The sequence below is a fragment of the Rhea pennata genome, chromosome 6, assembly GCF_028389875.1.
Source record: "Rhea pennata isolate bPtePen1 chromosome 6, bPtePen1.pri, whole genome shotgun sequence".
Taxonomy (NCBI): domain Eukaryota; kingdom Metazoa; phylum Chordata; class Aves; order Rheiformes; family Rheidae; genus Rhea; species Rhea pennata.
In genome coordinates, this window is record NC_084668.1 from 11786112 (window position 1) to 11798206 (window position 12095).

Sequence of the window (12095 nt, forward strand, 5' to 3'; positions counted from 1 at the left end):
GAGCCTATATCAGCTACCACTAGCACTGAGAAGTAAAACTTCTGCAAGAAAAAAGTTAGCTGTTTTCACAAGTTCTTCCTTAGTGAATGACACTTGTATTTCCTTTGGAATTCAGCTTATTTAAGATTTGATTCCATGTGTCCCAATGGAAGTGGAAGTTTCCATTTAAGTTTGTAGGGCTTTGGATTTATAGTTTTTTTCAGTAGGAGAGTACTGAGCTATATGATGAGCTTTTTATTTATTTCATTATAGGCAAAAGATGTTTAAAAGTATTATTTTTTTCCTTGTAGGTGCTGTAATTATGTCGTGTACAAATAAACAAACATGCAGTCTTTCAAAACTGCGAGAAGTGCTAAAGCAATATGCAAAAGCTGCTATCCAAACCCAGCCTCCAGATTTGCTACAATGGTCTGCAGAGTATGTTAGCTTTCTTTTTTCTTAACAAAATACCAGTTATTCTTGGACACAAATGATTTGTGCCTGTAACCATAGAAATCTTGGTAACTTCAGTGTTCTGTCCCTTGACATTAACAGAGTCACCTTGCTTTACCCTGCCTGGGGACTGAGCTTCTAGTAATAGTAACCTACCAGCCCTGTACAACAACTGCACATACATGAAGTGGCAGATGATAAAAGCAAAATATTGACTTGTATTTGTAGTAGGCAGCCTCTTATTTTACATCTTTCTCAGTGTGAGTGAAGAGTTAGTGGAGATAGATATCTGTATTTAAGTAGTTCAGTCTGGTCAAAGACTGGTTGAGATCTCTGTAAGTATGATCTGAGTTTAAACTCACAAGAACAAGCTTTCAGCTAAGTTTAGAGTAGGTCTACACTGCGCAACTGCCCTGACTACAGTCTGTTCAGATATATCAGAACTAACTTTAATGCAGCTAAATTGCACACTGATAACAATCCAGGTACAGAGTCCCAGATTAGAGTGTAAAAACTGTATGGAGAAACAGGGTAAATAGATATAGTACAATGAATCCACATTCCTGTGGCAGTCTCTGAAGTTAAGAGCACTCTATCCTGAAATAAAGCTCTCTAGAGTCAATGCAAAGACTCCATAGTGATTACAGTATGTGCTGAATCAGGTGCTGAAGGCACTATCCAAAATCCAGTTTCATCATGAATAATGAAGTCCATTGACAGCATAGAACAAAACAGTGCTATTTAAAATTTAAACAATTAACAGATACACTAGACATAGAAAACCAATCACCTTCTGTCTAGTAAATGTAACTTGCTTGAATATCTGTGTTAAAAGATCTGCTTTGACTAAAGACATTTAGAAAGCAAGCTCCTCTTTATCTTTTCATCTAGTTACTTTACTGCTGTGGCCCGTGGTGATATTCCTCCAGTAAAACAAGGACAAGAAAGGGGACCTTGGTCAAAATGGAAAGACCTCACACCAGAGCTCTTAAAAGTCCTACATCAAAGAGTAAGAAACATCTTTCTTGGTTACAGGGCCAAAAAACAGATTGATAACTTACATATACAGAGACTTTATTATTTTTAGTATTCCAGTAATATTGTTATGGTGACAACATTTTCAGTTTGGATAGCCTGCTTACAGCTTTGTGCCTATAAATATTTTATTCAGCTAATATAAATGTAACATATATGGAAAATACCAATGTATTAGCTGTATCCATACAGCAGAAAGTAGATTATTTCTTCAGCTGTGCTTCCTTTGGCCCTGACTATTCATAGTTTTCATACTCAGATCACTTGCTCACACAAGTCATACTGCTGTAGTCAAAGGGAGAATTTGCATGATTAAATGTCCAATAAAAATTTAAAATTACAGTCAGGCCACACTTCTGTAAAATTAACATTCTCCCAGGTGCTGCAGAAATAATTATTTTCTGTACTCACACTGTTAATTTTACCTGAATTTATATAACCTGTAATCATTATTTGCTTCCACTTTTTTCCCCCCTTATTTTCTTTACGGATTAATTTTCCCATAATCTATCTTAGCTATACCAGCAAAACATGAGCTTCAGGCACCCAATTAGTCTCTGGTATCACTGACGCTCCCTTTCAGTCTAGGCCCCAATTATAACAGTTTACTTCAAAAGCAAAAGCCTAGGTTAAGCCCCATTCAAGAATGCTGGGGCTCATTTTGGATTAAACAAAAGCAAAAAAAAGTCTTATTGCAAATGAAGACAAAATGGCATTCATTTTCCTGTGATTCATTTTTATTTACATTTATTTTCAGGTGGGAGGGAGACTCATAATCAGTGCAGATGAACTGGCTCACATGTGGAAGTCACTGAATCTCCCAAAAGACTTATTCACGAGTGTAATGAATGTTGGGCATTTTACTGAAGAAATCGAGTGGTTGAAGTTTTTAGCCCTGGCATGTAGTCCAATTGGAGTGGTAAGTTCCTTTGTATTTTTACATTTTCCTGGATGAATATTTTTTTATACAGTGATTTTGAGTGAACGTTTGGGTTGAAATAGAAGATCAAGTAATTATGCATTTTAACTGTATCATTGACTAACACAGCTTTTTTTTTTTTTTTTTTTTTTTTTTAAGTCAGGAGGAAATCTCTTTTAGGAATAAGGGAATTACTTTAACTGTACTCTTTCAGGGATCAAGGGAGCCAGAATATTCATAGTATGCTCTTTGCAAGCTTTTCTCCTTCCAGACAATTTGCAACAGATTAAACAAAGGGGAAGGCAGCTAGAGAGAGTGACAGAGGCTTCATCTAATGGTTTCACAAAGACATTTCTGCAGTGCTATGCCATAGCTGTGAGGGCTAGAACAAAAGAGTTTCTCTGTCTCCAGTATCATTCAGCAGATATGACTGAAGCATCCTCGCTCTGTCTTGCTGTTCCTCACTCACTCTGATTTTATATAGATAATTTGTATGACTATAGCAAACTTCTCGCATCAAGGGAAACAAGTTTTCATCACTACCTAATATTCTGGCAATGTCTGTCAAAGAAATCCAAGAACACTAGAGAAGCTTGGTGCCACAACACATGCTTTCAGTTTATGTTTTTCTGACTATAAAAAACAAAGGGGAGGTAGAGCATTTGGGTCTAATGGCAATTGGTAGTCATGCCCTATGGTAAATAGGTTGCAGTCTCTCTTGTAAACTCTAGAAATCGGAATGTAAAAAGCTATCAGTTAGTGCCAACAATCTAGCAAATACAGTCACAGACTTCTCTGTGGGGTCAGAACAGTACCTAGATACTTCTTTCAGGACTTATAATCATTGCTTCTTTGATTCTCCTAGCCATTTTTTAAAGGAAAATGGACTTGAGATTTTCTATTAGCAGTGGAAGATAACCAAGTTACTGAGATGATACAATCAGATGTATTGATGTGACTGATTCACCTGCAGATATCATGAAAATGTTTTTATACTGGGTATGCACAGTTCCTTAATTTGTACATGAGGCTATTTGAAGGATCAGCAGAGCACTAGCAATGGCACCTTTATTATATTGGTATAACCAACTTCATTTTATAGTTAAAAGCTTTAATTCAGATGAGATCAGCCTGTGGATGTAAGCATGCACAGGGGTAATGATCAGTGAACTTAGGAATAAAAGATAAAATCCTGAATGATCTGTTACAACTCACACAAAAGTTAAAGCTTAAAGCAGATATTAATGGACGAAGCTCTATGGGCTGTTTGCAGAAACAGTAGATTATTTTAAAGGTCTCTCAGACATTGTAATTTATTCATCTATGTGTCTACTTCTAAAACAAGATTTACAAGATTTAATCTTGCCAGGAAAGACTTCCTTGATTCTTGTCTTCTAAACTATTTCTGCCAGCATTAGTTCCAATGCCTGCCTCATGGGAATTTCAGAAAACCACTCTAATTAGTCAAGTCTCTTTAGAGATTGCATTTACTGTTGTTCTTCTGTTACTTCTGCTCCTTTTAAAACTTGTCATGAAAATGAGAAATGTTTATAGAAAATCATCTGTTCATCCAGTCTGTACTTATGCTAAAGCCATCAGATTCTAGTTGTGCTATTAAACTTATGTGCTGTGGAAATAGGCTATGCGCTTGTAAAAATCATTTTGATGTCAAAGAAGATATTAAAGAAGGTGAGCAACAAAAAAAAATAGTGTAATGCAGTTTTAGTAAAATACTTGTAAAACATTACTGTTCTCATACATAGACCTTCACTAATAAAACATAGTATCTATTAGCAGAATTGCCTGTAAAGACAAATTTTGACAAAGATTCTATGAAATGACAGCAGCCTTTTCCTAATTTTACTTAAAAAAAAAAAAAAAAAAAAGTTGTGCATTGATTTATCTTAAGGAAATGATCAGTCATTTGGGGGGGGTTTAACAAGTGTACAGCTTAGTATTATGTAATCAGATGGCACCATCTTGTGGGATTCAAAAGTCATACACAAGTACTTCATGCAATATTGTACCAGTTTGCTGAAAAATCTGGATTATTATTTAAATTGTCATCAGCTCATAAAGCTCAAAACATTGTGAATCTTTATGCTTCCTACAAGACATAATTTGATATCTTTATGATACTGGCCATGTGAGAACTTCTTAAGATGAAGAGCATTTAATGTGCTTTACATATGATATTTACATAAATAAGGACAGAAAAGCCAAAGCTAACTTCTTTTGATTTTGCCATTCTATTTACATATTGGGATGAAGAAATTTATGGCTTGTATGCCATTCCATACTTTCCAGCTTTATCACCTCATCTTTATCTATCAAATTGAAAAGCCTGCTACTAAACTTCTGCTTTTTCTAACAGTATTTTCACTGTAATCACAATATCCCTTAAACTTGTCTTTGACAAAATAAGTATCAGTTTTCTGTAGGTTATGAACTATATATCCATTGCTCTTAATCCCCCTTTTTCTGTAAGGTTATACATAAATAGAAGCTGTCACATTCCGCTTGGAATCATCATCATCACTGCGTGGATATTATTGCATTTTATGTTTTTTTCCCTAATGAATAGCTGAGTCGTTTCTGCAAGATATATCTGTTAGCATTTTTACCTTAGATAAATTCCAAACTGAAGTTTTCTTCCAAGCCTACATTTTTTTAATTCTATTTCTGATTTATTTGACTCTAATGAAAATGTAATTTTGTGAATTATACCTCAGGTTTTCAGCACCACCGAATTTTGTGGTAAGTTGTAGCTTGAATTACATACCCATGCAAAGAGTCTGAAAAATGCTGCACAACCATACATACTACTGAGACATTAAGCGTACAGATTTAAGATACACAGCCAACGACTTCCTTCCTGGAGCAGCCAGTCATGAAAAGATTGAGAACTGGCAAAGTCCTAAATCTTCTCCTTATCATGAGAGGCTCCATGTTAGAACCAGCAGACCCAGAGTGGGCCAAGATTTTATGCCAATCTTGGTCAAAATTACTATCCATACTTAGAAATCAGATAGCAGGGAAAAAAAGGTGAGCTTTAAAAGCTCAGTGACTTTTAAGGGGAATATCTAAACTTTCGCCCTTGTCCAAGATAGACAAGGTTGGAAGCTCTTTAGCCTCCCTCTGAAAAGGAACATGTTATTTAAAACAAGATGAATAGTAACATCCATCACATATTCATACTAATGACAGTATTTGTAAAAATATTGTGTTATCTTCCTCACTAACAACAATGTAGTCCTTGTATCTTCACATAAACTAATTATTCAGATACAACATAAAATCAAGTTTGACATAAATCACAGAAATCCAAGAAGTCCCCTTCATCTATTCAGGATATTGCTGACATCATTACACTTTCGATTTATGTCACTTTTGCTATCACATTTTTATTGCCTTTGGCATTATTTCCACACCAAATGGGGTTGGCTACTGGGCTCTTCACAAACAATGCCAAACTGAAGCTTTTCTGTTGTTTGTTCTCTTCTCCAATAGACTATCGCAAAAACACTGAAAATCATATGTGAGGTTTTATCTGGTGATCATGACGATGGACCCCCACGTATTCCTTTTAGCACTTTCCAGTTTCTCTATACTTACATCGCTGAAATGGATGGAGAGATTTCAGCATCCCATGTTAGCCGAATGCTAAATTACATTGAACAGGAAATGTAAGTATGATCATTCATTTTTGGAATGTTGCTATACTTTAGCTATGAAAATGTAGAAGGATGGATAAATATGGCAGGAGATAAGTGAAGAAGGTTCAAGATGCAAAATAATATATAATAATGATAATATTACTATTAATAACTAAGTAATATCTAATATTGTCGCTATTTTAATATTACTAATAGTAATACTAACTACATAATAACTGATATAAAGTAAAAATAGCGAAGTGAAAAAAGCATAAAAAATGGCTAAATCCAAGGAGTAAGAAGTAATTATAGGACATTAATAAAGTCTGAAAGGATAAAGAGTAATCACAGTTGTTTATCTTACAGCACCAAAGATGCTTCACAATGTCCCTGATTCAAAACTCTACACTATAAATAACACCTTCTCAATTTGATGCTAGAGAGCATTGTTTCTTCGATTTATTATGCAACACATTCATTCGCAATTGTGTTCTCACTGTACTACACACATCATAAATCCTTGTGCCAGGTAGCTTAGTTTAGTCTTTAGAAAACTGGTAGTGTAGTCAGTGCAAATGTTTATAGTCTTCTAAAAGTCAGATGCTGAAGAAATACGATACAAAAGAAAAGAAGAGACACATTTTGGATGTTGAACAATCTTTACAATTAAATGCTACTACAGGATAGTATTTTTAAAACATCTTATAATTTTAGTTGGTTAGTTTAGTTAGAGTTTAATTGTTTTGGAAAGATGAAGGTGTTTATGGATATGAATGAGGAGATGAAGAGCCTATTCTACATACAGAATGTGTCTAGAGAAAAGTCATGATGAAGACTGCACAAGGTCCAAACCTCTTCCTTCCACAATATCAATGTATCCCATCAAGTGTTGGAACAGGACCAAAGAACAAAACTTGAAGAGCTATTTCAATAGATTTTAGGAGAAAAAAATCCAATCAAAGTGGGGAAACTTATAATCAGTATTATCTTATAATACATTATATTGTAATTTTAATTAATTAACAGGTATAAATTTTATTTTTCATACAGCATTGGACCAGATGGCTTAATTAAAGTGAATGACTTTACACAGAACCCTCGGGTCAGGCTGGAATAGCTGCACAACTTTTCCAAGACTCCAATGATAAAAGATGAAGAAACACATACCACAGATAACCCCATTACCAGCAGAGTTCTCAATGTCTTTTTTTTTTTTTTTTTGTCTCTGTGAATAAATGTGGTCAAGTCAACCAAAAGGTGTATGTGTGAATTAAGAGAAACCTTTGGTGAAACAGAACATTTTCCTGAATCATTGTTCAGAGCGTGTCGTAATTTTTATGTAAAATGATATTCCAATGCTATTACTGTTGTGTTAATGTTAGTGGCAGTCCTTGTCTTCTGCACAAACTGTCATACTTTATATGAAATTCATCTGACAGAGAGAATGAGAAAAATTCTTCAGTCAAGTTACTAGGTCATTTACCTGGCAGCAGAGCTATATCAAAACATATCATAAAGCCATATATATTGAACACTTTTTCTCTCAGTACCTTCTTCCCAAGGACTGTGTGTATGCTCTCCTCAAAAAAAAGAGCCCAGGACGTGCATCCCTTTCATACTGCATTTGTGACAGCTCTGTGTAGTTTCTTCAATGAGCAGTTATGCATTATCATTAAAAATCATCTTTTGGCCAGCTGACAGGATTTTCTGCTATGGAGGCTTCTACATTTCCCACTTTGCAGCATCCACTTCCCTCCACGTATTGCATAATGAATCTGGTACCTAACTGGGGATTCCACTCTGCAGAAGACTTTGAAAAAGTTAAGTTTTACACTTCTGAATCTAAGGCTGCTTTATGGACTTATCCATCAGTGATTTGTCCTAAATGACTTTGGTTCAAGTACCTCAAGTCCCCAGTTAGCACTGCAACCAATAAGCAATCCTTTCTCTCCTAAAAAGATGGAGATACAAGGTAATTTCTCCCTCCCGAATGGAATTCATGTATACTTCCTTCCTCAGAAAGTATCTAACATTAAAGCTACTCAATCAAAATTACTTACTGAACCTTTTAACAGAGCATCAGAATCAATTCTGGCAATACTGCATACATGGCATCTTGGACCAGCATTCTCTCCTAGAAATCATCTAAAGAGGAGTCCCCTAAATGTTCAAGGCAATTAGCAGGAATTTATTTTTCACATCAGTAAAGGATGATGTAGTTCAGTGTACTTCTTGTCTTTGCTATTTACCCCTAAACCTGCCAAGAAGCCTCCCAGGGGAAAGGGGGTAATTAAAAACCCCTAACGCACAGACATGGCAAATCTGTGCATAATCTATACTCTGATCCTGTGGTTACAATTGAATCCATATCCTTGACATTAATGCCATTCTTAATAAAAACTTTGTTACAGATACCAATCTTCTCATTTTCTCTCTTCTAAAAAGCAAATTAGAAAAATAAATCAGAACACCATATAGGAAATGTATGTATCCCTATTTCTACATGAGAATTTGAGGCAACCTTGATCATGAGAAAAATAACATGTTGGGAACCTGGAAGATTGTAACAGTTTGCTTTTCCATTCCCATCATATAATGCTCTGAGAAATAAAACACAGCCTCGGCCACATCATCCCAAACTGCGCCACCACAAAAGCTTAGGAATGTTAACTAACTAGCAAAAAGGAAGAAAACATGGAGTTTGTTTAATGAAAGCGAATGGCATTTAATTTTCTCTCTGAAACCAAGTTTAATCATGAGCATAAATAAATAATACGGTAATATTAAGTATGAATGCAGCACATGACATTGAAGTATTTCAGTGTGTAGGACAAAGAAGCTCTTTTTATCATAGTTTTACAGTAACAGCAGGACAGGACCAGAGATATTAAGTGATTTCCCAAATTGCTTTATTGAAGAAAGTCAATGATGGAAATAATATCTACCTCTACTCACATTCAAATCTATGCTCAGAATATGAATCTATGCTAACTTCTGCAGTCTTATCACAAGTCTTCTGACAGCTTCATTTTTCTTTAAAGATTGACCACTTAGAGGTCTGTGATGTCCTAAGAACTTTAACTTTTTAAAGTAATTTTCTCATCTTCATGGTTGCATTTAATTTTTCTTAATTATTTATAAGTCAGTTTTGCAATATCATTCATAGTTTCAAAATGATTCAGTTGACAAGAATGCACCTTAATAGCCTTCTATATTAATTTTCCTTTTGATAAAAAAAAGAAGTATGGTTCTACGTGTCATCAAATAATATGTCAAAGAAAAAAATAAGATTGTGGTTTGCATGACTTTTATGCTACCTGTTGTTAAACAACTTAATTCTTCCTTAATTATTAAAATTGTTGCATTCTGTCTCAGTTTAATGAGAATTCATCCATAAAGTTCTATAATCCCCCTTAAGAAAAGAAACTATACCAATGATTCTGGACACTGTGTCAGTAACAGCCACATAACTTTTAACCTTTTTTCATTTTTCTAGTTTATACTCCTTTCTTTAGCACACAAAAAGGAGAATTCTGCTATTTTCCTCTTACAGCAATCTTCCTGTTTTTAATTTTGAAAAAAAAAAAAAAAAAAAAAGAAAGAAAGAAAAATTGGACAAGACTCCAGATTCCTTCAAGAAAACCCCTTTACCTGTTTTTGGCATGATAAATATCTTTAAAACCGCAACATGGTTTTAGTGCAAGTTCAGCATAGTTTCAATGTAAATATTAATGTAGCAATACATAATACTGACACAATTTATACACTGGGAGAGTACAAAAGATGCTAAATATTTATATGCACTTCTGCTATTGTACTCTTAATAACATAGTAATGTAACTATATTTTCAGCCTGAGTAAATATAATTGCTTTCAATGTTAAGTTTTCAGAAGGTCTATTTAATCAACTAATAAAAGCAAACTTATGTAGAATACTAATATGCTAGTCAGTATGTGTGAAACACAGCTATAATACCCACCTGGTATTTGGAAAATATTTACTTTTGACTGCCAGTATAGCTCATTAAGGAAGTGTACAGTCATCACCCTCCCTAAACATGACAGGATATAGATGAAAAACATTCATCACAAAACTCACCCAAACACAGAGATTCTCTTGGTCTTGCCCCTGTTTTATGCTTAGCCTTCTTACTTCCCCAAGTGTATTCTCTTTTCCTAAAAAGAAATTTTAACAAGGTGGATTTTGAGGATTTTTTACATTTGTCCAGGCATCATGGACATATAGACTACTAGTAAACTAAGTAGGACAAAAAGAATTCAACATACATCAAAATAACTGTATACACACATATCATATTGCAGCACACGTATACAAGAGGTATGAAACATTTATCGATCCAGGCAAGCACCACTTGTTTTAGTTCACCTCAGTTCTGAACATTTGCTAGCCTATTTCCCATTGCCTATATTTATTTCACTTGAGACTCTGTCCAATTACAATATAACCCAACCTCACAATCCTTATCACCCCCCCCCAAAAAAAAAAAGAGACATTCTTGTTAAGGAATATTGGATTGAGACTGTCTCGAGTTAACCACTTAGCATAACTCACTTAGCGCTAGTAGCTAGACTTGCTGAAGCCTTAGGCCACAAGCTATAGACTTTTCACCTAGTTAAGTAAAAGAAGGCCCCAAATCTTGTTCAAGCTGGAAAGATCAGGAGGCCTAATTGTCCAAAAAGGGAAGCTGCAGAGATAAGAGAGGAATTTCTTTACAGCCTGCCTAGAGGCAATGAAGGGACCCAAAGAAGTACAAAAAGACCCTAGACTTATATTTTAGAAGTGGTCCAAACCATCGCTTGAGAGGCAGGAAAATTTAGATTGTAAGGGTATAATTGCCCCGGAATGTCTTTGTTTGGGGTCCCTCTTCAGCAGCACTCAATTTGAGCTGTAATTTCTGTACACGTGTCATTAACACTTGTATCAGTCTAATTTTGGTTTAAATGTCTATCTCAGCAGGAAACTAGGGTCAGACCTTGTTATGGAGGCCAGCCTAATTTTCCATAACATTCTGCTCATGTGCTGTCCTATCCTTTCCATCTCCTAGTTTGTTAAATTAGTGTACTGCAATACAGTGAAAATACCCTCTATTGGCATTTTCTGCCTACACAGAGGAAGTCTTTTCTTTGATGGTTTCAATAACTAACTGATTCATTTTGATGACAGTATCTGAAATATTGCTGGTTTGTGTAGTATTTTTTCTTTCTTGTACAGATGCACATCATTTTACATCCTGTACTGAGTACACTAGTCCTCATCCTTTACATGGTGTCGACCCTCGACTTACACTAAAAGCATCACCACCACCACCACTAGCTTTTCAAAAACGAGCAACACCAGTTTGCACTGGTAAGGACCATTACCTGCTGATGCACTGGGCATCCTTTATGCCCCATGTAGGCAAGTGTCTTAAGGGATTGCCAGAGAAGATTTTACATTAGCTCAAGAAAGAGTGCAAGGGAGCAAAAAGCTGTTGGTTTGACCATACTCAAAATGTCCATGTTTCACTTTGCCTTCTCATGTGCTTACCATTTGTGTCCCTGGCTTTGCAAGACAGACTGTGCAACCAGGCTGAGCCTGCAGGACAGCTTTGTGAACCATTCCCTGTCCAGATATCTCGCTTTTCCTTGAGCATGGCTCACCCGCCCACAAGGCCCATTTTTCAGCGTAATTTATGAGAACAGAAGCTCCTGTCACACAGGGCCTGCTGCTCATCAAGGGTCCTGAACAGCTCACATAGCACTTCATCGCTTGACTGAGATGGGAAGTCTCAGCTTTATCTATTTTTCTTCCCTCCTCGCTGAGCTGAGAGACAAGTACTGAGGCGCCCACGGACGGCGGGCGAGACCAGGTAGGGACGCGGGAGCCGAGCCCTGAGGAGAGCCCCAGCGCCGCTGGCGCACGTACCCGCCAACGGTCACACCCGCACGCGCTCCCCTAACCCCACACTACCCCCGCCCATTCCTCCCGTTCTCCCCTCCGATTGGCTCCTCGGCGATCCTCCTCTGCCAATCGTTGACCTTGCTCTGTAGCA

General features: G+C 36.1%; 1 protein-coding gene across 1 annotated transcript; it reads left to right on the top strand.

Annotated features, from left to right (window-relative positions):
* The first annotated feature begins 301 nt into the window (after positions 1–301).
* LOC134142285 (ropporin-1-like) lies at positions 302–7159 on the top strand. Its single transcript, XM_062579162.1, has 5 exons — positions 302–417; positions 1324–1441; positions 2225–2386; positions 5897–6072; positions 7093–7159. Exons 1-5 carry the CDS (start codon positions 302–304, stop codon positions 7157–7159), a joined length of 639 nt encoding a protein of 212 aa, XP_062435146.1.
* Positions 7160–12095: the final 4936 nt, after the last annotated feature.

Excerpts from the sequence above, each read along its gene's own strand:
- LOC134142285 (XM_062579162.1), top strand. The coding sequence starts at position 302 with ATGTCGTGTACAAATAAACAAACATGCAGTCTTTCAAAACTGCGAGAA. Across the intron at positions 1,442-2,224 it reads TAAAAGTCCTACATCAAAGA|GTGGGAGGGAGACTCATAAT; the intron begins GTAAGAAACATC and ends ATTTATTTTCAG. Across the intron at positions 6,073-7,092 it reads AATTACATTGAACAGGAAAT|CATTGGACCAGATGGCTTAA; the intron begins GTAAGTATGATC and ends TTTTTCATACAG.